The sequence below is a fragment of the Etheostoma spectabile genome, chromosome 2, assembly GCF_008692095.1.
Source record: "Etheostoma spectabile isolate EspeVRDwgs_2016 chromosome 2, UIUC_Espe_1.0, whole genome shotgun sequence".
NCBI lineage: Eukaryota > Metazoa > Chordata > Actinopteri > Perciformes > Percidae > Etheostoma > Etheostoma spectabile.
The window spans coordinates 1,187,177-1,213,862 of record NC_045734.1 but is presented as its reverse complement, the minus strand read 5'-3'; the positions used below and the strand labels follow the sequence as shown (position 1 = coordinate 1,213,862).

The window sequence follows — 26,686 nt, the reverse complement described above, 5'->3', positions numbered from 1 at the left end:
TGAATGTGATAAAAAAAGAAATGTAAAGCAGAACGAGCCAAAAGCACGCACGCATGCAGAAATCATAGATTCACCTATCTAAATAAATACATATTCAAACTTGCAAACACATGTCTAACAGAACTCCTCAGTATCTCACATGTTACATGCAGGTAGAGCATGACGGTCTCTGAGCCGAGGCTGTTCTCCCCGGTGGCAGTCACTCGGTAGATTCCCACAGCTTTGTAGATGTGTTTGATGCCGTCCTCAATAGAGCTCACGTTGGAGTAGGTGAGAGCGTGGCCGTCTCCGAAGTCCAGCGTGATGCTTGTCCTCGCCCCGTCGCCCTGCACAGGACAAACAGTTATGATGGGGGTCCGGCTGGCCTTGGGTTTTTGGCGTCTGCTTTCCCACTTCCCCTCTCTTCTCAGCTCAAATTTGTTTTTTTGTGAGCCTTGTGTTTGAGTCTTTCTGTTCTACACAAACACACCACAGCCACTAAGCCTACTGTAATATGGTACTTTAGATAAACAGTGTCATTCAAAGTCATTCTTGTTGCTATATTTCACTGTGTCTTAAAGTGATCATAATATGCTCATTTTCAAGTTCATAATTGTATTACAGCGGATAGACTGTATTCTTTACGCTCACAAGACGTACTGCTACTGTCTGTACCAAGTGTCCGCACAGAAGTTGGTAAGGTGGCATTTCACTATTCTGCCCCCACAACATGGAACAATTTACAAAAGTTCTGGAAATTGAAGGAAGTGGTTGCAATTGGTCAGTTTAAACTCTTGCTCAAAGGTTTGGAAATGAAATCTATGGTCTGTAAATGTTTTAAATAGTTTTTAGGAAATTGTTATGAAATTGTCTGTAATGTATGGAATTGTTGTTGTGATCTGTGCCGCTGTCTTGGCCAGGACTCCCTTGAAAAAGAGATTAGTAATCTCAATGGGATTTTCCTGGTTAAATAAAGGTTAAATAAAAAATAAAAAAAATAAAAATTTAGAGGTTGTACCAGAATAGGTTTATGTGGTTTCATTTTTCTTTTTGTTGTACTGCACATTGATGCAGCTCCTCTTTTCACCCTGTGTGTTTAGCACTCTGTTTTAGCTACAAAGTGAGGCATCTCACTTCTGTTCCATCTTTGTTGGGAGTCACACATGCTCAGTACCTAGGTAAGGACTACTAGCCAGTCAGAAGCCGAGTTGGAGGGCGTGCCACTCTAGCAGCTAGGCTAGCATTATAACGTGTGTTACAAAGTGATGCACGTTTGTCTCTGAAGTAAAGACTGGACTACAATAGAGCTGTTTGGAGCAGTTGGTGAATAGTGTTTTCTGTTGGAGATGGTAAGTCCCTTTGGGGGGCCTTTGTAAACCTATAATGTGCACAAAAAATATATATAACACACTATAGGAAAGGAAAAAGGCCAAAACGCATAATATGAGCACTTTCAATACAACAGCTGTGGGTGGGCTTCTAGCTGTATTGCTGAATTACCAGTCCCCTACGAGCCAGAGCGCATCCTTATGATTGGGTAAGACTGCCCTTGCCCTAAAAATTCTCCCATTGGTCGTTTGTTCAAGCAAAAATTACAGCTTATATATACATTTGTAGTGGCCCCACCGTCCAGTGGCCATAGTAGTTATGACGGGGGCAAAGCAGAAAAGACTGTGACAAAGAATAAAGGCCCTGATACACCAAGGCAACTGTCGGTTCATATTGGGCCAATGGTGAATGTCCTCGCCTTTTTTAGCGGTGTCAGCTGTGAATTCATCTGATTGGCTTTTTCATCTCATCTGTTCAATCCAATATACACGTAGAGCTGTCAAAACCGGCCAAAAATGACATGTGAGTGAGATTTTTGCACATTATGTCCACCTGGCAATGAGATACACAACTTCTTGTGCAGGTGTATTTATTTCAACATAAATATCCTTTAAGATCGACATATGCAGATACATTACAAAATCAAATTAACGTTATTAAACTAATGTTCTACTGTAAAATTGAATATAGAATAAAGTCTGTAACTTATACATTTGATATAGACCTCTCTCTGAACCATGGTTCCTCAACTAGCCGGCCCCTGAATTAGTAAAATGAAACAAATTAATGTTTCATTAAAGCACAGTAAATCACCAGAGTGACAACTTTACGGCTCATTTTCTATGTAGCATGAAGGAATGTTAGGTGGGTGGAAGTAGCAAGCTAACGTTAGCGAACCAAGCGGCAGCACGGCCCCTCCGCTCTGCTCCCCACCGCAGAGTAAAGTCTTTGCCGAGAGAATGGATGATAGCCCGGGAGAGAGGTTATGTCCTGATTGAAAAAAAGGTGCAGTGCCATGTACATAACCACAAGTTAAGTTGCGGCCGATATAACAAAATATAAAACTGAAATAAGTACTTTCTGTATTCAAACCGGAACCTTTTGACAGAACAGAAAAATACTTAAACTGCACACTTGAACTGCCACAACTATTTTTGTTATTCACAGTTCCATTATCTTTATTGTTACTATAATTGCCACCGTTCATCACGCCCCCAACCAACACCGTCAGATGCCTGCTCACCAAAAGCCTGGGTCTGTCCTAGGTTTCTGACTAAAAGGGAGCTTTTCCTCCCTTTCTCTATCTGTGTGTAATGAGATAAGTCTTATTCTGATTTAGTACTATAAATAAAATAGAATTGAATTAAAACATAGGACAGATTTGTGAAAGAGGGATGAGTAGATCAGAAGTTGCAAAGAAACTCCCATACAAGCTTGCAAATGTAAATTGAATACCTGGCAATGTTTTGGTACTAGACCAGGCAAATGGTATGACAACTACTGCGAAGCCATCATTTGTAGGAGTTTGTGGGTCTGCACCTTCTCCATGGGAAATGAATCATGAATACCTAACACACATTCACAGTTACATTACTGTAGGTAGGGCCTGAAGCACTTTGTGCTGCATTTAATGAATAACAGGTGCTTTTAAAAGTTATCGTTATGATTAGCATAAGCAGGCAGCGTTGTGTGACAAATTGAAAACTATTCCTGTATTTTACTTTCAAATGTATCTTCCAAAAAATGCTACATAGTTAGGGAAGTTAGTTTGACACTCTCTCTAAGTTGTACTAGATACTAACAGAGTGCATGTTTGATGTTAGTGTGCTAATATAGCGAGTGTTTGTAAAGAGAGTATAAACAGAACATAGTCAGAGCTGAGCATTATTTTTTAGTCTCCATAGAAACAATCCAGTCAGGGGACATTTTCTGGCATGTGATGAAGCAGGAGGCACAGCTGCCAGCATCGGTTAACTCTAATTCCAAACCCCATGCGGATTTTCATCAATTTAACAATAACACCTGTTTTTTTCCACTTAGCAGGAAAGTGACAAAGTGCTTCTGGTGTGAAAATGTGTCACTTCTGCTTTGATGTGACAGATCATAAGGAAAATTGCAGATTAAGTACAGATAAAGATTTACTTGTAGTATAATGTTGGTTTCTGTAGAAAATACTGATTTGACCCTTTAATTAATTAGCGCTGCAACTAACGATTTTTTTCATTGTAGATTAATCTGTTGATCACTTTGTCAATTAATCAATTAGGTATTTGGTCTGGACAATGTCAGAAAATGGTGAAAAAAATGTGGATCAGTGTTTTCCAAAGCCCAAGATGATGTCCTCAATATTCATGTTTTGCCCATAACTCAAAGATATTCAGTGTACTGTCACAGAGGAGCAGTGGTGGAATGTAACTAACGACATTTACTCAATTACTATACTTAAATACACATTTGAGGTACAAGTCTTTTCTTTTCATGTAGAGAAATATTGTACGTTTTACTCCACTACATTCATCTGACATTTTTAGTTACTAGTTACTTTACACATTAGGATTTTTGCACACAAAACAGAAAATCAGATGTCATTATGACGGCCTACAAGTACTGTACATCTGAAATAATTAGACAATTAAACAGCCGATTAAACCCAACTGTGTCTAAAATGTGAAGATTTTTCTGCACCAAGTACTTACTTTTAACACGTTAAGTACATTTTCCTGATGATACTTACAAACTTTTACTTAAGTAACATTTCCAATGCAGGACTTTTACTTGTAACAGTATTTTTGCAGTGTAGTATTAGTACTAGGGAAATGGGTAATTCCTCCACCACTGCCAAGGACTGAAGAATCTAGAAGGTTTTCACATTAAAGAAGCTGGAAACAAATAACTTTGACTTTTTATCATAAAAAGGACTCAGACCGATGAATCCATTGTCAAAATACTTTATTAGCGATTCATTTACTAGTTGACTAATAATTTAATCTTTGCAGCTCTAGATAATATAATATTTACTTGGTGTGACAGTTCATAAACTTTTTGACGAGTACAGAAAACCGCTCACCTCCTCCAGGAAAAGCAGGAAGGTGACGTTGGTGCCCAGGGTGGCGCTCAACGTGCCCTCGCTGGTGACCAGGTGGAGACCTTTGGGTGCTTGGACGGGACACTGCTGCCTCCTGGCTGTGTACTCCACGCTCACTCCAGCCGTACAGTTGTTAGAGACCACTTTCCTGTAGCTGGGGTGGAAACACAAGCACAAAGCTCAAAGATACAGTAGATACAGTATGTACAGTGGCTTGAGAAAGTTTACACACCCATGCTAAAGTTGAATAAAAAGTACAACAAAAAAATCATCTTTTTGAAATTGATCTTAATGCCTTAATTTAAAAAAATTTGGAAAATCCAACCTTTTAAGGACACCACTTTTCTTTGTGAATGAATAATGTATGTACATAAATAAATATTCTTCCTTAAAATACAGGGGCATACACACCCATATGTTAAATACCCATAGAGGCAGGCACATTTTTATCATTAAAGACCAGTTATTTCATGGGTCAGGATACTATGCATCCCTTGGCCTTTGGAATTAAACTAACCCCAATCATCACACACCCTCCACCATACCTAGAGATGGCATGGTGTTATTTCAGTCAGCTTAATAGCTGGTTTGATTTGCATTGAGAGATGATCTTATGGAAAGTTCCCCATGCCTATCTCTATGTATGGTGAAGAGTGTGTGATGATGGGGGGTTAGTTTAATACAAGGCCAAGTTAACTTTATCCGGATACATAGTATCCTGCTCCATGAAATAACTGGCCTTTAAAAATAAAAATGTGCCTACCTCTATGGGAATTTAACATTGGGGGTGTGTATATTTATGCCCTCTGTATTTTAAAGAAGAACATTTATTTATTTACAATACATTATTCATTCACAAAGAAAACTGGTGTCCTTAAAAAGTTGGTTTTCCTAATTTTATTTTTTAATTAAGGCATTAAGATCAATTTCCAAAAGATGTTTTTTTATTCCTCCTTTTAATCAACTTTAGCCTGCGTGTGTAAACTTTCACTGCATACACAGACAGAGTGTGTGTTCTCACACACTCTGAGTGTGTGTTCTCACACACTCTGTCACCCTGACATGGATCAAAGTGAACAGGGACACTTTGGTTGTTTTGGGAGGTGGATGGGTCAAACAGGAGGACGTTCACCCAGGAGACAGGGTGCGTACATTTGGTGTTGCTCCATTATTTGTGAGAGCAGAAGTGTCGGCGAGTTTGGTATTTTCTGTCCAATAAACAAGGGGCCGCCTCGACTTCACCCCCGAATCACACCCTACTATAGGAGTGAATCTTTCATTTACAGCTTTTTCAGACATGACTTGCAATCACTAATACACTCACAGTATATTACATCATTACCACTCTGAAATGGCATGTTTGATCTTTCAGCCTCCATTTTCCTCAGCCTGTCCTAATTTATTAATTTGCTATTCAACTCAAACTCACCACTCATTTTTACCCTATCCCTGCGAGTCACTATTGAGAATACGTGTGTCTGCTGTCCTCCTGTGCTTACCCAGTGCTGTTAAGGAAAGTCATCCCCGTGGTGCAACTCCTGGACATGGTTGACGGATGGAACCAAAAGGCAGGGGTGCACTTGCCATCGGTCCGCCTCTCGAAGCCGTAATCACTGTAATGACCAAAGCAGACAAAAAACAGAGAGAGAGAGAGAGTTATCCAATCAGAAACCGTGGAGGAAACACTGACAGATAGGACAAACGCAAATATTCCTGAGGCTGCTTGTAAAATACAATTCTAATATGAGAAAAGCTTTTTGTCAAGTACTTGTAAGCTGACTGATATTACTCCCAGACAAATCAATCAGAAGATATTAAATATTCCAAGCTGAAAAAGGATATTGAATATCGGCATTCTACTTCCGGGATTGCGTCGGTGCCGCTGATGATGTACACGAGAAAAATGAACATAATCGTATGTCTCCACTAAAGTTACAGCGACAAATCTGTGTCTCTTTGGAGTTTATTTTAAAGACAGCCCACAAGTTGTTTGTCCTACAAATTAACAGGCAAAGCAGCGCTGTGTCCCCAAAATGAAAGGGACAAATTGCCCCAATTAGTGCGACATGCACACAGATGCATGCAAGTGTTGTGATTGTTAATGAAAGCTATTAGGCTTGCTGATTTATGGTTTTGATGGTGCTTATTCCAAGCTGCCTCACTCAAGAGACCTGCAGATTTGGGACTAAAGTGGAGAAAAAAAAAAGCGGCATTACTACTGCTGATGATTAAAAGATAGCGGGTTGTGGGCATGTGGAAAATCATTCACTGTAACGGCACGTGTAACAGAAAAAGTCACCAGCAGCAGCCACAAGCACTGATACACTGATGTATGAATTATCCATATTTCGGTGCAATCCGTTCATTTAACCCTCCTGTTGTCCTCGGGTCAAATTTGACCCCTTTAAAAAAAAGGCTATAGGGCACCCAGATAGCTCAGTTGGTAGAGCAGGTGCCCATGTATAGAGGTTTACTCCTCGACGCAGCCGGCCCGGGTTCGAATCCGGCCTGCGGCCCTTTGCTGCACGTCACTCCCCCTCTCTCTCCCCTTTCATATCTTCGACTGTCCTGTCAATTAAAGGCCTAAAATGCCCAAAAAATAATCTTAAAAATAAAGGCTATACATGAAATATGGGTTTCTTTTTAAAAAATTACCACAAAAGGATGTATTCCATGCATTCTTTGCAAATACAATTAATCACTTTCATTGAATTTTGGGTGTAAATTGAAATGGTTTCAAATCAGCATCATATTAGTCACAATAATTTGTAATTTCTGCTTTATTAGCTCAAATATTAGGTATAATTCTATACACATGAGGGTTATTGATCACGGATTCCAAAAATTAGTGTGTCAAAGTTCAAAAAAAGGCTAAAAAAAATAAATAAGTGTTAATCTTAAACTATCTCTGCTTCTCAGATCTCTGCAGGGTATATCCAGACAGCTAGCTCGAATATCTATCCAATCGGAGTTTTTTGTTGAATTACTAAAAACTACACATGTTCCACCAAAAAGATTTAGCCATTTGTTACACGGGCTAGTGATAAATTACTTAATTACTTAAAAGGACTCTGTACTATGTACTCCTAGATGTCAGTATGCAGAGACATGGTTTTTCAGTGTGCTCTTTACACTATTGTCCCCCAATGCAACACACAAAAGTGATTCTTTTGCAAATGGGTATTCACCCAAAAATGTGCTCTATACACCTGTTAAAAACTACAGTGCCCAGCTGTTATAGGAAATCATTTAGCCTTCAAACTACTGATTTAAGAGCCATTTCTAAGGCTTTATGTTACATCTTTAATAGGAACCAACCGGCCCACAGACAGGATCTTCTAACAGCTGTGAGTAGAAAATAAAATTGTAGACAGTGGTTAGACAACTCGAAAACTCAGAAAACAAACCCACATTTTTTTTTTTTTTTTACTTTACAAACAAAGTTTGCTTTCTTTCTGTTTGAAGTTTCATTGGCAGCAGCATTTACAGTTACATCTTGTGTGACATCCGTCAGCACCCAGTGCATCATTGATTTCTTATACATAAAGTTGGGGGCAGATTCAAACTAGAACAGTCAAAATGGGAACATCTGAGCCCGAGACATGTTGTCTTTTAGTTCCAGATTTAGATCAAACTCCCCGAACCCTGCATCTTACCTTCCCCATACTGCAACTAAAATGCGGCTCTTCATTAAACCGCCTGTGCCTTGTCAACACCCCCATATTTCACCCCCATATTTCAAACTCCATGCTCCTGTTTGTAACCCAGGCTCTGTGTAGTCTCCAAGCCTCATTAGCTTTATTTATTCCCATTTCAAAAACTTTCCAGCAGAGTCACAGAGCACATTGTACAACCTGTCCGAGGCTGATTAACCCTCATCCTGATAGGATAAACTAGCTATGCATTGTAAAATTTGGTGGAATTTCCGTTTAACAACAACACAGAGCGAATGCAAACAGGACTGGATATGTGATGAAAAATAAAGAAATAAAAAGCATACTCACCATTCAAAGTCAGCCTCTGTACAGTCACAGGGGCCCGACGTCATGGACACAGAGTATGTTTTTCCCATAACGCACCTGGACGTGGGCTTCAGCTTCCGGTAGATTCTTTTCACTCCCATGAGGCACGGCTCGCCCTGCGGGCCGATATTTCAAGATCGAACGGAGAGGAGAAAGTTAAAAAAAAAATTAACTGCTTTTTGTAACTTGCCAACATGAATAATTTACAGATAAGCGTGCGTGTGTGTGTGTGTGCATCCCACTGTGTGTGAAAATTGCCGTAGTCTCACATAACTTCTGCTTCTTGTGCATGGGGTATGCTAAACAACGGGTCCTGCCTTGCAAGTGTCACACTGGAGAATGTACTGCTTGACTAGTTTTTTAGAGATTTTTTTTTTTAAATCTGTGATATTAAGTTTAACTATTAAGAATAAGTAGTCGCCAAAAAAGCTGCCAGCACCCGATCCATTTTTAGCCTTGGTATCTATGTGTTTGAAGTAAATATAAAATCAGGAGTTTTTGGAGTACAAAAAAAAAAGGAGAAGAAAACAGCAGCCTGTTCCATGGTATCCTCCATGCTGCTGCTGGGACATTCTGTCTTTGTGCATTAGGTGTCAGTAGTGAGGTGCTTAAAACATCTGACTGAATCCACATGTAGACACCCAGCATGGAAAATGTTAGTCCCTTTGCCAGTGGTTTTGAACACAAACACTGTTTCTCTGTTTGGAGGTACTGTAGTGTTACAGCAGCCTACAGTGCCTGTACATTTAGCCGGCTTAGCCCTGTAATTGTCCTGGACTCTTGCCATCTTCCATGCTACTATATGTTTGGATCATTAGCCTGCTCTGAGCATATGGGTGTCAAAACCAATTACAGAATGCGGCGGTGAATAAAGGCACGCTGTGAGCCTCTGGCTCGGCTTCAGGCCCGACCAGGTTCTTTTTGGACAGGTTTAATTTAATGTATGCAGGGGGGTAAGAGTCGCTTCACTCCGATCATCAGCAGGAATGGCTGGATAATCTGCACAAGTGCTCTGGGAGACTGAGAGATGTTTATCTTCATATATATATAATTTTTAACCTTTATTTCTTCAGGGAAGGTTCACTGAGAAGCTGCCTCTCTTTTTCAGGAACACCCTGATCACATTAACAGTTCCACGTCGTTCATACCTGGAAGCTGCCCTGTACAACCACAGTCTGATCGGCTGCCACTGAGCAGCTCCACTGCAGCGGTTTGGGTTAAGGGCCTTGCTCAAGGGCACCTCAGTGGTGGTAATGAGGGAGGGACAAGCGCTGCTGTTTCACTTTCCCCACCCAGATTTTAACCGGTCGGCCTGGGGATTGAAACGACGACCTCCGTGTCACACGCTCGCGTCTCTAACCTTCAGGTAAAAGGTTATATATATATATATATAACCTATATATATATATATATATATGTGTGTAACTATCTATATCAATACTGTGTATAGATGGTTTGCATAGTATTTATTAACGATTTAACAAGGTATTATAGTCTGTTGCAACTTTCTAATAACCATCCAGACACTGTTAATAGATAATAATTGGTATAATATAGAACCAACTAGTAACCCTTACCAAAGTGTTAGGAATATCTGGTCCATCTATCGATTTATAACGTTTTTTTTTTTGTTTTTTTTTAATGGTTTCTTAAAGGTTTCCATGCATTTTTAATCACAGCCTGACACCTAATATAGTATGTGAAGCATATAATGTGTGTATCAATAAACTGTTCATTTTCAGCACCATTAACAATCAGTAAACATTATTAATTATAATTTGTTTGTTAACAGTCAACCTGTTTGCTTACAACAACATGGCAATTAACTAAAGATTAATTAACTATGAATTCACCATCTATTAATGATGGTTATTGTAAAGTGGTCCCTTCTCTTCCATCTGAGCCTTAGATGTAAACTACTAAACTACTATTTTTTCTATTTTTGTTATTTCCACTAACCCCAACCAGCCCGTCAGACGCCGCCTACCAAGAGCCTGGGTCTGTCCCAGGTTTCTGCCTAAAAGGAAGTTTTTTCTCGCCACTGTCGCACTGTTGCTAGCTCTGGAGGAAACTACTAGAATTGTTGGGTCCTTGTAAATTCTGGAGTGTGGTCTAGACCTACTCTATCTGTAAAGTCTCTTGAGATAACTCTTGTTATGAATTGATACTATAAATAAAATTGAATTGAATTGAATTAGATGTCTATTTCTCCACAAACCAATAAATATGTTAAGACTGAGTAATAAACAACTGCAGTCTTTATTTCCATGCTGGCATGGGCCGTACCTGGTTGAGAAGGTGCCACGTCTGATAATCGGCCTCTGTACACCTCCTGTTGAAGATGGACCGGAAGTCGATTTTCACCAGCTGCCACTCCGAGCGATGACTGACGTGGCCGAAGATCCTGGAAAACAGCCATGCATGCTGCCGCTGGTTAAATACAATACATGCAGAACTCTACAGGATCCCCACCAACACACGCTCCAAACGGGTGCTGCCCTAGTTCTATCTCATGACAACAAAGTAGAGACAATTGTAGACAAAAATGAAGAGAGCTTGTATCTTAGTTTTTATTTTATGCCAAACACTTTAGTCTCGTCTATTTTCATCAACAATAATGCATGGTGATTTAGTCTTAGTCATTGTTATTGGACATTGGTGTAGTCTCGTCATCGTCTTGAAAAAAAGGTCGTTGACGACCATATTAAGTCTTGTCACGTCAAAAATTAACACTATCCCACGGTAACTTTAAAAGACTTTACATTTGTGTACATTGTTTATGTTAATCATGTATTGATTGAGGCCATTTCATTACAATATTCAGATTTATCATAAATAATTGAACATGCACAGGTATTTTAAGTTTTGTTAAAGAAGGGTGGAGGGGGTGACACATTTGAGAATTTTTAAATGCTGTTATTTACTTTCTGAAGTAGCTAGTTACTTTTATAATTTGTAACTGAGTAACTAATATAGTTACTTTTTGGAAGAAGTAACTAGTAAGTGTAACTAATTACTTTTTTTAAAGTACCTTGCCCAACACTGCTTATAGAAGATGCAGTATGGAGTCAGAAAGGTGAGGGGGGGGGATTTAAGCTGTTTGACCATCTGACAAGGAATTTGACAAAGCATACTGGCCACTCAACACATTGTTGGTTTTGGACTTTACATGGTATTTCTTAAAAGTTATTTATTACATAAGTTATATATAGGCTGTAATGCTCAATCTGGCATCCTTACAGTCCATCTTAGGTTTTTTCCATTTCCCTCTTTGTATAGCAAGTTTGAACTGATATGATGTTATTGAAAAGTGTTAACTTATTTCCTCTGAAAGCTTAATCCTAACAAATATCCATATATTTAAATGGTCCAAAACAGAGCAGAATCCAAGGTTACAAGACTAAACAGATAAAATATTCCATCTCCGGCTAAATTGAGTGGGTATGGTTTTCTGCAATGACCTCCCTCACCATTCATACCACAACATATTTATCACAATCCATCTGTCAATTAGCTGTGGAGGCACCCGGCCATGACAGGCACTTACTGTAAAAATGAGTACAAATTGATAAGAAAACAGCACATGATGGTCTTATGAAAACTAATGGTGTGTCTGCCATGCTAAGAGGCTCCGTGCTCAAGAACTCCTTCTCCCACACTGCCCCTTTTCCCAACTCTATTTTGTTCTCTTGGAGACTATCGCTGTGCATTTTCCTTTTCTTCCCCCCACCCCCCAGTCTCTCAGTCTCCTGTAGAGATGAATGCAGAACTGTCAGTCTGTCATTTATGGCAGGTGTCTTGAAACATTGATGTAATGGCTGTGCAAACCCTTTCGTAACACATCCCAAAGTCCTAAATGTCTGCTGCAATATGGGAGTAGGCTGTGTCATACCGTATGCACGCACGCCACCGGGCTATTCTAATAATAAATGTGAAAGAACACAAAAAGGAATCTTCACAAATCGGCTTTCTGAAGACACAGCGAATGAAACCAACTGCTCTTCCCACTTTTTAAGGCTGTTAAAACTTTTTTTAACCAAAGTTTCTTGTCTGTTTTCTCAGGCAATTTTGTGATCACTTTTGATCATTTTCCTTCATGTTCTTCAAATGGCCGGTCGCACCGTCGCCGGCTGCCAAAAGCATTGATCTCCTGTGATCATAATCTGGAGACAGACAGTTTTGATGTTGGGTAGACCTTGACAGAAATCTTTTTTATTCATGAAAAAGGAAAACAGGCAGTCAGGGCCGCTGAATGAGGCAGGCTCAGATATAGATGCATGGGTTAGGGCAGATGAGTGCAAACACACACACACACACACACACACACACACACACAAATGCGCACAAACACGCACACACAAAGAGAGGCTATTTGTTGTTACTCTAATTTTTCGGTGTTATTGACAGATTTTCCATGTAGACAATCCCTTGTCACTCACGTCATGATGAGAGTCTCCTCGCCAGGCTCTCCCAGCACCCCGTCCACGAACAGAGGCGTGTTGGTGAAGCTGTACTTGTTCCACTGGAGTCCTTCATCAAAGCTCAACCTGGGAACACAAACAGCACCGTCGCACAAGGCACCAACGCTGACCCCTAAGAGTTCTTTAACAATTTTATATCATATTCCGCACATTCCGTTCAGCAAACACTGACCATGTCTACACGCACACAATATTCAGTTTATTGCCCTTTTTACAAAAAAGACACTATTCCGACTTAGCTGTTTAAAGTTAGTATTCCACTAGTATTCCAGTTTACATGAAGCCGTGTCTAATTCAATTGTTGGACCGTGCGAACACAGCGTCCTTCTTTCATTCCTTCAACCAGCTTCTTGAAACGTTGACATTGCGATGTTTGCACATCCCAAAACATTTTGACAAATCTTTCATAATGTTTAAAAGTAGACGTGTTTCTCCTTCTTTTATTTCAGGCATGCATCTCTACTGCATGAAAAAAAAATAGCCTTCCTCCAACTCTTTATAAAAAATAAATCTGATCTAAATACATATTTTGACATGGTATTACATTTAAAACCACTAAAGTTGGCTAATTTTAGTCCTAGTTACCTAGCATGCATGTTTTTTTGATGGGAAGAAACCGAAGCACCCAGAGATAACCCACGCAAACACGGAGAGAACAGGCAAACTCCACAGAAAAAGACCCGGAACGACCTGAATTCAAACCCAGATCCTTCTTTATGTGTGAGCCACCGTGCTGCCTCTAAGTGTCTAGGTGTAAACCAAGTCCTGGGTATCCTCCTCTGCCTTTGAGAAAATTAAAGCTCAGATTGGCCATCTGGAATCTTGCCCCTTATGAGGTCTATATAAAGGTCTATATAAAAGAGACTTCACATACAGTATTAGGGGACCACTAAGGACTATATAAAAGAGACTTCCGATACAGTATTAGCGGACCACTAAGGTCTATATAAAAGAGACTTCAGATACAGTATTAGGGGACCACCAAAGTCTATGTAAAAGACACTTCAGATACAGTATTAGGGGACCACTAAGGTCTATATAAAAGAGACTTCAGATACATTATTAGGGGACCACTAAGGTCTATATAAAAGAGACTTCAGATACAGTATTAGGGGACCACTAAGGTCTATTTAAAAGAGATTTCAGATACAGTATTAGGGGACCACTAAGGTCTATATAAAAGAGACTTCAGATACAGTATTAGGGGACCACTAAGGTCTATGTAAAGAGACTTCAATACAGTATTAGGGGACCACTAAGGTCTATGTAAAAGAGACTTCAGATACAGTATTAGGGGACCACTAAGGTCTATGTAAAAGAGACTTCAGATACATTATTAGGGGACCACTAAGGTCTATATAAAGAGACTTCAGATACAGTATTAGGGGACACACTAACCCCTAGGGTCTATATAAAAGAGAGTTCAGATACAGTATTAGGGGACCACTAAGGTCTATTTAAAAGAGACTTCAGATACAGTATTAGAGGACCACTAAGGCCTATATAAAAGAGACTTCAGATACATATTAGGGACCACTAAGGTCTATATAAAAGAGACTTCACATACAGTATTAGGGGACCACTAAGGTCTATGTAAAAGAGACTTCAGATACATTATTAGGGGACCACTAAGGTCTATATAAAAGAGACTTCAGATACAGTATTAGGGGACCACTAAGGTCTATATAAACGAGACTTCAGATACAGTATTAGGGGACCACTAAGGTCTATATAAAAGAGAGTTCAGATACAGTATTAGGGGACCACTAAGGTCTATTTAAAAGAGACTTCAGATACAGTATTAGAGGACCACTAAGGCCTATATAAAAGAGACTTCAGATACATATTAGGGACCACTAAGGTCTATGTAAAGAGACTTCAGATACAGTATTAGGGGACCACTAACGTCTCTATAAAAGAATCCAAAGAGAACCATGTTATGGGACCTTTAAAGAGGATTAGTTAACTGATTCTATGGTGTGAATGTGAAATATTACCATTAGCCACATAACTATAGCAGTACCTTCTTAGCATCATTTTTCTACCCTTAGTTTGGTTTCTTGTGAGCACCAGAACGTTTCTCAAGCACACATGAAGCAAAAAAGTCATGTCATGTCCCGTTAGGGGCTCCGTAATTGTATTATTTTATAACAAATTAGGTAAATCCTTGTGTGTGTGTTAATTTCTTTTTTTCATTGTTTGCGTTGTTTCTTGCACTATTTTTGATGATTTGAATGTATATTTGAAAAGCGTGAAAAATAAAAACTCTACTGCAGCCCTAAACACTGTTGGTTGGGTAGTTTGTGTACAACAACCATAGCAACGCACAGAGCTGTCATGAGCCGTAAACAGGCAAGAGGCTGTAAACTGTCCATAATCTGTCACAAACTGCAGTAAAACCCAGATTGAGACGCACGTTCCGAATGCGTTGTAAATATTTACAAGAATGTTTTTAAAGCCAGAAAAACACTGGCGTGTCTCACATGTCTTAATCACAAAATGCTAAATTTGGAAATACGAAGAAGGCTTGTATCATGTGATACGTGTCACATGTGTCCTTGCAATTCCTCATGGGGGAGACAGAAACTACGCACTGTAGCTTTAAGACTTGGGGCTGCCTCCCAAGGAGTTAGTATTGCTGTGACAAGTGACGTCTCTGTCACAATGACTCACCACAGGTGTCTGATGGGAAGCGGAGTGTGTCTTATTGCGACTAAGGCCCCTCCCTGGTCGAGATACAGCACTGCATACTCCTCGTCGAAGATCTGCAGGGACAGAAAGAGAGAGAGGGCTCAGTCTGCAGCGGCTCGTTGCCCGTGTACATGTTCAACAGGTCTGCACACACACACGCTGGATCATTCAGGGAAGCCAAGTACTACTTGCTACATCAGCCTTTGAAAAGTTACTTTTCATTGCTGTGTTTAATTAGAAACAAGCTTCCACCCGATGAATTGAAAGCGCCAGGATCAAGTGAGGTGAGGCCACCTGGAGGCACTGTATCCAGGGACTGAATCAAACAACTCTTGAAATTGTATTTGATTATCGACCTTAAAAAGCTCTGTGTGGTGTACTCTGTGTAAGGATTAAAAGGCTTTATAGTAGAGTCAGAGAGTGGGTGAGGGGGAGGATGGTTCTAGTGAAGGTACAGCTGGTCAGTCCGATCTATATGGAGAGCCAATGCGATTCAATTGGGTACATTAATGGAAAAATGTCCTGTAAGGTGTGAGTCAGTAATATTTCTGCATAATAGCTGCAGTGTCAATATGTGTATACTAGCTGGAAGCTAATCTCAGCCAACAGCAGTTACAGGCCTTATTGACACTAAAAATTAAAGTCAAAAATGAATCATTAACATATTAGTGCAGGGTTTTTCAAGCCAAGGACCTTTAAATGAGAGAGATTTAGGAGGGACCCCTACTGCGTATATTGTTTAAAATGAAGTTGCATATAAAAAGGGACCCACAATAACGTGTAGAGCGGCCTAAAGCCTTTAAACAATACATACATCTTTTCATAGAACACTAAGCTATTCAAACAATTCTTGACTGGACAATATTTCTATCATCAGTGGGGATTTATATTAGCTAAAAATAGGTTGGATTCATGTAAAGGGATTTTAATTATTGAAAAGAATTTCAAAAATAACTATAATTTTGAGGGCCCCTTGCATTGACTCCGAGGACCCCCTAGGGGTTCCGGACCCCTGTTGAAGATCTCTGAATATAAATCTCTATATGTATCTTTTTGTTTTGTAATGCCCTTGTTACACTTTACTTGGGGATTTTATTGCTTTTGTACTATTTTATTTGCATTATTAAATTTCTCGTGCTTCTTATTGGTTATGATTTTGTCTTCTCTCTACTATGTTTTGAGTCTTTTGTCTCGTTTTTATTGACCTACATTTTTTCCTTGCTATTGTTTAGCTCTCTGTTGTTGTATTGACCTCTGGATATCATGTTGCCTTGCCTTGTCCGTCAAACCCCTTTGTAACTGTTTTACAGGACAAGGTGTAGTCCCACGGAGGCTATTGGAAATATCTGTTTGTTTTTTAACACGATACACTCAAAATTGTAATTCAGGGCCGATACCAGGATTTTTTAAGTGGCACAGAGGGGACCAATAATTCAATTCAATTTTATTTATATAGCGCCATATCACAACAACAGTTATCTTATTGTGCTTTTCATAAAAGAGCACGTCAATAATCAGTAAGGGGGGGGGCCTTTTAATATAGTAAATATTACATGGGATACAACATTTTTATTTTAAACTATTTGTAAATGACACATTTTCTATAGGCTCAGTCTGCCACATTCAAAAAAATAAATTAAACAAATTCCAGTGCTGGTTCCAATGTATCAACATTTTAATAGTTGTCATGGTAAAATTATTTAGTCATGTGACAAGGGCTGGGAAAATTGGCAGAACCGACAGCCAAGTGGCAGTACTCTCATCCATTGGAAATCATAATTGACAGCAGTCTAGCCCAATGGATTGGGGGGGGGGGGGCTGCTAGTTGGCATCCAGTCAAACAGTGGAATAAAACTAAACAGCACGATGGGGCCTCCTAAATGTTAACGGAACGTCTCAGCGCTTGTTCATTCTCCAGCCAGTAGCGCACCACAGAAGCTGACAGCGAGTCTCCTAGCAACAACGCCACTTAAATGTCATTCACCCGTTGCATTGGAAGCCGAGAAAGTTCGAGAACAAAAGCCCCCTCACCTGTCTCCATGTGTTTCCTGCGTCCGAGGCAACGAACACACTGACATTAGTGCTGGTCAGCTCCGAGCCGATGGAGCCTGGCGGAGACAGACACACAGAAGACAAACTGCAGTAAGGGTTTGAGGTGAGAATATTGCATAATGCAGACACAGGAAATGAATTCCATTTGAGGTCAAATAAATGCCAAATGTCATAAAGAGCCTTTAGAGAGTGATACAGCAGGGGGCCCCAGCCTGCAGCTGCACACTGAGGCTGTAATTACAGTGCTCCAGAACATCGACTGTGCACTGCGACATTTGCCCATACAACCTAAATTAACCAATAAATCCAGATTACTGTATTCATCTTTTCAGCAGTTCTGACAATATTAAGACAAGCCTTCCTAATGCTGTGCAGACTGCTGTAATTGCTTTAATTTGGCCTGTAATTGGTGCCAGGTGGTTAAACACAAAGCTGGAAAGTACTGCAAGTGTTTCCGAGGCCTCCAGGAGGAACTATTTGCCTTACATTCAGTACATTTAGAGACCAAATTTGGGCCATTTGGTCCAGACCGTGGTCAGGAGGAGGTTTCAAACCTGTATGTTTGGTTCGGACCAAACTGAAAAGTTCAAAAGTCTAGACCAAACAAGGTAGGTGTGAAAGCCCCCTCTTGCTGTAAAGTCTGGGTTGCACGAAAATCACTTCCGGGTAGACAAAGGGCAGTTGATTTAAATTGTTGAGATATGTCAAATTGGCAAACTGGTTAATTTCTGTTGTCATTTCCAGTCGTAACTATAATATTTAAAGATATATAGTGTCAAAAAGGATCCATGCTTCATAATTATAGGGACAGCTGTGTAAACAATGGACTATTGAGTCATGTAACTACAATGTACTTTCCAATTAAATAATATACATAAGTATACAATAGAAATAATTAAGTACTTTTTAACTGATTATGTAGAGTACAATATGATATGTTAAAATGTAACAATTACAATGTAATCAACTAAAAGTTTGAATTATTACTGTAAGACAGAACGAAGGAGATTATGATTTTTAAATGTGATTATGAGAGCATGTGAACAGGATGTATGTGAGAGGAATAAGGGCAGTGAAAGAAATATGTTGAAATATGCCTAGGCCAAGGGGGAGAGAGGATGTGTGTAACTCAGAAAGTGGGTTGGCCAACCAAGGACATCTTGTTCCAACTAAAATTGCGGATGAACAAACTGCGTGACAGAAGTCACGTAGACAGGAAAAGGTTGTTGGCTGAGTTGGCCAGAAAACTCAGCTACGAAGTAGGATATATGAAGGAAAGTTAAAGAAAGATGGGCGTCATTCCTCAGCTGATCTCAGAAGGCATTGGACTGGATGCAAGGACAGCACCGGACCAAAAAGCTGGAGAAGGGGACTGTGAGCAAAAACAGCTTTGAGAATACTTCAGAAACTTTCTTCAGCGGATTCAAAGAGACGAAAGCCACGGATAACCAATCACCCAAAGCAGCTGAAAAATCATCGGACTTCTTCAACTGCAACCATGTCTGAGGATTCCTAACGGCATTGGCGAGGGCTTTGGAAAAAGCCTCAAAGTTCCCAAGGGATTCTAAGGACACGCAGAAGAGAGGATAAGATACCCTTGGCTGAGGTATTTGAAACCTCCTCCCCTTTCTCTCCAGAAAGGACAATCTCAAAATTACCCAAGCTCAACTATTGCAATTAGGTTTTACCTTTCAACTGTTTTAATCAATTAAGTTTTGATCAGTATAGTTTAAATCATATTATATTTTAATAATTTAATTGATCATTTTAAGTGTAATCATGTTAAGTTGTATGCTTGCCCTTGCTTAGATGTGCAATACAATATGTAATCACAGCATTTAAAAATATAAGTAGTAGACGTTGAATTTATTTCTTTATTAAGGTGGGAAATAATTTACCCAACACATAAATTAGATCTCCAATCTACTGTTAGTCAAAGATGAATGAGATGAAAGTATTTCCAGTTGTTCCTTGGCTCTGCTTACTCAGTTCAGATAAAATGTATGTACGGAGATATTCTTCTATTATAGTTATTGTAAAGACAAATTGGGATGGGTATGTAAAGACAAACTTAAAACAAATGCCTTGAAATCCAACAAGGACTGTTGCTCCACTGTCCCTGTATATTTCTCTCTGACTGTCTACACCAGACAAATACCGTACAGAGATTCCGCATAGCACCGCCATGAAGGTCTGCTGTTATACCCGGCATTGCCAGCATTCTGGGAGCAAAAAAAACCGACCCACAAACCGCCAACTTTGTGAATTATAGTAGCACAACTGTTAGCACAACGGCACCCACAAGTGGAGAGAGGTCATGCAACATATTCTCACTCTCATCGCGTCAGGTGCCTTTGGTGTCAGTTATTGACGCCAAAAGGTCTCCTTTAGCGGCATATTTAGACAAGCTTAGTTGAGACTATTGCCGTCATTTTTTTTCTCTCTCGGAACTCGTGTCACGCACTTTGGCGTCATATTTAGATGCACTTGGTCGAGATTCCTGGCGTCACTTTTTGATGCCTTGGGTAGGGACGTACTGACATACGGCACAAGAACGGGACAGGTTTAAGGAAAGATCCTGGGTGGTGTTACAAAATGCAAGTTTTAGTGACAGGTGGGACAACAATGAGACACAAACCCCGGTCTCCTGGGTGAAAGTCCTGTGTTTTTTGACCCATCCACCACCCCAACCTGCCTCCTCATGTTTCATTCTGTTGCTGTCGCTCACAATACCATGTCACGTTCCATACAGATGCTAGAGGGGGATTTTTGCATCAGTATCTGACGCTGAGAGACACTGACCAAGAGTCAGTATGAGACGAGTTGGGAGTATGAGCGGGCTCACGATGTAAAACCTTTTGCAAGAATTACAAGTGGAAGCTGAAGCCACAATAACACTGAAGTGCTGGTTGCTTTACTAGCTAATTATAAAACAATTCCAGATTTCCTCTCGCTCTATCAATTCATTTGTCCATTTTGAAGCTGGAATAACAAAATCAGTCGGTTGTTTTACATCCCTGAAACAATGTCTCACAAAGGTACAGACACCTTGTCCAAACCCCCAAGGCATGCACTGATGTGTTATTGACAGTGCCAGTCCATGCAGGAGTAAATATCACTGAGGTGTGAATACATCTGGGGGCCTGCTGATCTCATTTTCCTCCATTTCTTTATCTCCCCGCTAAATCAATGACAATCTTTGCTTTCTCAGGAACAACAGTGACAGCGTCATTGTTCCTTAGTATAAAACACAAGCATTATATAGTTTTTTGTTTTGTCATTTCAGAGGTAAGGTAACACATGCATGTCTTCAGATGCCTATGGGAGTCGTTTACTGACGCTGAGCAGGGACTAACTAACTATTGAAAACAGAAGTAAAGATGAAAACCATGCAAACAGCCCCATGCAATTGCATAGACAAACGCAGCTTTCAGAGTTGCTGTGCCATATGGGAACATCACTCCACTGAAATGTTGAGTGCCAAGATTTTCAGCAAACTGAAGGAGGCAGAATTTTTTTCTTTGTCTGTCTAAGTGATTTTTGTTGTATTTGTCTCTTTAAATTAGCGTAACATATCTACTGCGACCACGGATGGAGAAAAAAAACTAAAAAAGAGATCCACTACTCAATGGTGAATGTCACTGCCAATAAAAACACAACTAGGGAAAAACCATGATGGGTCTGAGTGTCTCCTTTGTTGAAGCCAACCATAAAATAAACTATTTTGACATTCTCCTAACGTTCTTTGAGAATAACAGATCTGAAGTCACTAGCGCTAACCCCACCAGACTCCATTTAAAAAAGTAATACTTTTAGCATGTATGGAGCCAACATATTTTCCAATGTAAATCGATAAACTGTGTTCATTTTAACCAAAACTTGAATTTTGATGGTTGGAAAAGTGTAAAGACGACCCAAAACTGCTTTTCATAGTTTGATTTTGCTTCTGTTGACTTTGAGTGAAGTGTATTTTACAATGCTAAAATTAATGTTTATTTACATGGAGTCTTGCAGATGTTTTTATGTTAAAACAAGGATCCTACTCTTTAACAGAAAGTCTGAAACTCTGAGTCTGACAGTCACAGAATGTAGCAGTGGACTTTTGTCTAAATCTTTTTCTTTTCCTTGTTGAAGGGATGTGGGTAGTTCGCTTAATACAACCATGGGGTAACCTAGAACGTCAGTTAAAACTGTGCCGTAGCTTGCTAAACTGTCATGGGTTTTACTGCCTCGTTATCTTCAATAAGCACTCTGCTACGATGTGGAAGTTTAGCCCGTGTTATGACATGACATTTACTTGGTGAGAGAGCGATATACTGTATATCATCGCCTTGATAATATTCCTGTTGCTGTGTTTCTTATTGCATAGCTGATGGATGTGCAGATTGTTTAATATTACTTGTGCAGCCGAGTGTTGATTGATTGATTGATTGTATTAGAATGTTAGAGAATCTCCAGTTAAGAGACCAGCCTGTGGAGCCACATGCTTCGCTTATAAGTAATACGTTTTCTCCGTTATGGATATGGGTGCTGTAATAGATGTGGCTTATCCTCACTTTGTGTTAATGAGCAACATGTTACATTAATGTTAATTATTACAGAGAAATTAATGTAATTCTAGTATTGCTTCTTGTTATATGCTGGTGGCTATAACATTTAGTTATGGTAACTATTGTTCATAGTAACTCGGATGCTTATTAATGTGCATTATCATTTGCTAATATTTTAGAACCACATCCAGCTTCACATGCAATGTCAAATACAACTTTGTAGTTAACTTCATGTTGGAGTTGTAAATAAATCTTCCTGATCTTAAAGTCTCTGGTTAAAGTTCTTACTGGACCCCCTACAGTTGGCTAGTCTTTCAATAGCCAGTTGGCAATAGTTTTTACAAGCCTATTGCCTTTATATTTGTAATATAATAAACAGTGTTACACTTTTTGACACTATTTCAGCTTCAGTGCTTTCTGAACATACTCTTGAACTTGATACTTGAACACACTTTAACAAATACCGCAATAATACTAAAAAACATGATAATTTTGGTCACTATAACCGTGAGGTTAAATTTTCAAACCGTTACATCCCAATAATGGACCGATGTCAAAGATTCTTGTTCTCATCAGACACTTAGACACAAGAACATGGGTCCAGGGTTGAAAACAAACGCTAGTTACACTTGAGCTGTGGTTGTGTGTTTGCTTTAAATTAATGGATGGATGTAAAAATGTAACAATTTTAACACAAACAAAACCGTGTTAAGAAGTGCTAAAATGTTACACAAAAGCAATGCTCAAATTATAGCAAACTGAAAATGAATGCAATATGAAAATAACTTTAGCAATGTGTAAAATATATCTGGACAAACGTATGTAGACAAGTACAAGGGACAAATGTTGAGTGCAGGGAATGTCACTTTTTCACAGACTTGTTTCTGCAATATACATGCATTTTTTTTAATAGTAAAATGCATCTATTTTAATCCAGGGGCTTAAAAATGTAAACACAACTGTGAGCACATGGTAGAGGTTTCATTCTATTTAAAACAAAAAGCCTAAACATTTCAACTAGGGTTTGAACTAGTGCTGGGCGATATGGAGAAAATCCGATATCACAATATTCTTGAGCAAATACCTCGATATTAATATTACAGCGAAATTGAAGTGTTGACAACTGATGCTTTGAGAAAATATCTTCACACTTAGATTTAAGATAAATAATCTGTGAATCTGTGAAATGTGAATTTAATGACTAAGTGGGTAAGGGTAAATAACAGAATCAGTCTGGTAAGTTTAGAAAATCACACCAATTTACCATAATGCAGCCTTTAAAACCAGGAGTAGACACTTATGTCATATTAAGTCATATCCGGTCGTCAGACACCGCCTACCAAGAGCCTGGGTCTGACCGAGGTTTCTGCCTAAAAGGAAGTTTTTCCTCGCCACTGTCGCACTGTTGCTTGCTCTGGAGGAAAATACTAGAACTGTTGGGTCCTTGTAATTTGGAGTGTGGTCTAGACCTACTCTATCTGTAAAGTGTCTTGAGATAACTCTTGTTATGAATTGATACTATAAATAAATTTTAATTGAATTGAATTTAATCACGATTTTTGAATCTGAATGTCATGATAGTGATATAACATCGACATATTGCCCAGCCCTAGTTTCAACCAACCTGATCTCACCGAATTCCGTGAAAATGAACACGACCCCTTAACTCAAAATCTGTGGCAGTTTCAAGGAATCGCCGAATATTCCGTGATGGGCCCACGGAAGGATTCCCCTTAAGTTAAGGAAAAAGTCGTGAGTGAGTGGGATAACAACAGGTTGGGTTTAGGAAAAGAGCAATGGGACGGTTGAGTTTAGGAACCGAGACACGCGGGACATGACCCCCGGTCTACGTGGTGAAAGTCCTGTGTTGTTTGAACCATCCACCACCCTACCCAACTTTCCAACGCAGATTTTTGGGCTTTCATACTACTCGCTACCGTTGTCGCTCTTAATGCTACGCCATCTTGTCAATGACTTTAAAATGGTATCGTTTCCCTTGGTGGCCACAGAGTTTTGACACATTTCGTATCACCACCATGTAACGCGCTAATAACAGTTTGTGATCATTTGTGATCATTTCATGGAATTCTGTGAGACCAGGCTGGTTTTAACAGGGGGTTTTGTTGTTCTTTTTAGGAAAAAAACTTCAGAACTCCAGGTAGACAGAGAAAGAGAACCAACATGTCACTCAAAAGAGATTCCCTCTCACCCACCTGATGCGACGATGATCCCCGGGGCTGACTCCCTGCTGGCTATATTTCCAGATGTGTAAGGATTTGCAGACACTTGAAGATGGAGATGTAATGAACAGTAGGGCTGCAGAAAAGAAATCACAAACTCAGTTATCAAAACTAAAGACCTTTAAAAGATGTTATTGAATAAAACAGCTGTTAAATCAACTTGGATGCACAACCCTCTTAAGTTACCGGTTTGATCACAAACACCATTTTCATTTCCATTTTGCCATTAACCATTTATTTAGATTGGGTTAACCTTCACCAACAATTCTCATTACGAGCCAGCACAATGCCAGTAGTGCAGGCCATGTTGTGGCTGTTTAGAGGTTTATTAAAATTCTGACATTTCCTGACAAATTAGTGTATAATAATGGGTAGAAGGTGAGGCGTTCCCCATAATCACATATGGTTTATCAAAAAAGGGTGATTATTTTGTGTTTTCCATACATTTATAACTGTGGCGGCCCGCCACACAAACAATGTTGACCGCCACATACTTCCTATGTGCTATCTCTCTCTCTCTCTCTCACAAACACATAGAGAGACCCAACTGTAAATAGCTCCTCTATTGAATACTCTACACACTCCAACACAGTTATGTAGGTGGCGGTATGAGCCTTAAACTTGGTTGATGATACATCATTCATACCCCAAGCCATAACAATCTGGGTGTGAGATAACACTGTCATTATCTCATACCATGTATTACAATATTGCACTAAAGCACAAATTGCACACTCACATGCTTACTTAGACTAGTCTACATATTTTCATATAACATTCTATATTTTGCATGTATGTATGCTGGTTTTACATTGTATTCTCTACTTGTATAAATTTTGTACATTGTCTATCCATCTATCCATCCAACTATCTATCTATCTATCTATATATCTATTGTATCTATCATCCATCCATCCATTGTATCTATCAATCCATCCATCCATATATCTACACATCCATCCATCCACTGTATCTATCCATCTATCTATCTATCTATATATCCATGCAGCAGATGACACACACCATCAAATCTACACTACAGAAGCACATGAGAAGATAAGAGGCTTTGCAGTAGGCATGTTTCGTCGACAACCACCACATCCTAGTTAAGAGGATACGCAGTGGGATTCTTTTCTCAAGTTTGGCTTCGAAGTGAAAACTTGACTGGAATGGACTGACGTATAAGAATGCTCCAACTTTCAGAAGCTTTCAGGAAGAAAGAGACGTCTGCGTTTCAGCCTGACACCTCTTTCTCTCGGTTTCTTCAATGAGAGGTCAGCTTGTTGGACTGAATCAAAATGGCTGACCTTTCAGCACAGCAGCCTCGGAGCACTCAGCTTTGACGGGCGCTGCTCTTTCTGAGCTCGGGCCTCGCAGTGCTGTCGGGATCAGTCAACTCCTGTCAAGGCCTCTCTTTGATGGAAGCACACACATACGGTACAGAAACATGTATGATACGCAGACACTCACCAGCACACAGTGAATGCTGTTACCCCTCAGGTCTTTACGGGGGGCCTGCAGTAACCTCCAATCTCTGCCTCTGTTGTATGTGATGTATGTCTTCACTTGGTTATCCGTCTTTTTGTTGGCAAGGAACATCCCCTTTATTCCAGCTACCTGGGAAATGAATCAGAAATATGGGTTTCTTTCAACCAATTTGACCAAAAACAACATGGATGCATGCATGTACAGTACATTGTATGGTTCCATGCAACATTCTTCACAGGTAAAATGAATGATTACTTTCATTGCATTTTGGCTGTTTTATTCAATTTTATAGCATTTGAAGAATGTTGCAAAATGATTCACTCAACATTCTCTTACTGTAACTATTAGTCAAAATAATTCATCATTCCTGCTTTGTTGCAACTTAAAAAATAGACGTAATGTCATAAATTAGCTTTACTGACCATGAAAGAAAAAAGCGTTAAAATAAGGGCAAAAACGTTTTTAAAAAAGCATCAAAAGTACCGGTAAAATTGACAAAACTGTCAGAAAAAGAGCCAAAATGTCAATTTTAGTTTATGTTGTTGATAAGAAGACAACACAAGGGTTAAATAAAAACATATCAGAATCAGAATCAGCTTTATTTGCCAGGTATGAGGACACATACGAGGAATTTGTCTTTGGAGCATCGTTACTCACACGTGCTTACACAAACAAAACAACCCAAACACAATATATACACTAATATATACACAATATATACATACTCTAAACAGAAACAATATAGAGGCATGAGTGCAATCAAGAGAGA

At 39.5% G+C, this 26,686-nt stretch overlaps 1 protein-coding gene across 6 annotated transcripts in view; it reads right to left on the bottom strand.

Annotated features, from left to right (window-relative positions):
- The window catches only part of LOC116694595 (VPS10 domain-containing receptor SorCS1), a 244,842-nt gene that overhangs the window by 25,884 nt on the left and 192,272 nt on the right, over positions 1-26,686 (bottom strand). For all 6 annotated transcript variants that reach the window (XR_004333232.1, XR_004333231.1, XM_032524402.1 and 3 more), the window contains exons 10-19: positions 25,900-26,046; positions 24,403-24,505; positions 17,619-17,695; positions 15,570-15,661; positions 12,855-12,962; positions 10,702-10,819; positions 8,398-8,531; positions 5,893-6,006; positions 4,376-4,547; positions 140-326 (exon numbers count right to left, since the gene is read on the bottom strand). Coding sequence is in view for 4 of the 6 variants with exons in the window: in XM_032524402.1 (XP_032380293.1) it covers positions 140-326; positions 4,376-4,547; positions 5,893-6,006; positions 8,398-8,531; positions 10,702-10,819; positions 12,855-12,962; positions 15,570-15,661; positions 17,619-17,695; positions 24,403-24,505; positions 25,900-26,046 (1,252 nt within the window). In the remaining 2 variants the exon portion in view is untranslated. The remainder of the gene's footprint in view (positions 1-139; positions 327-4,375; positions 4,548-5,892; positions 6,007-8,397; positions 8,532-10,701; positions 10,820-12,854; positions 12,963-15,569; positions 15,662-17,618; positions 17,696-24,402; positions 24,506-25,899; positions 26,047-26,686) is intronic.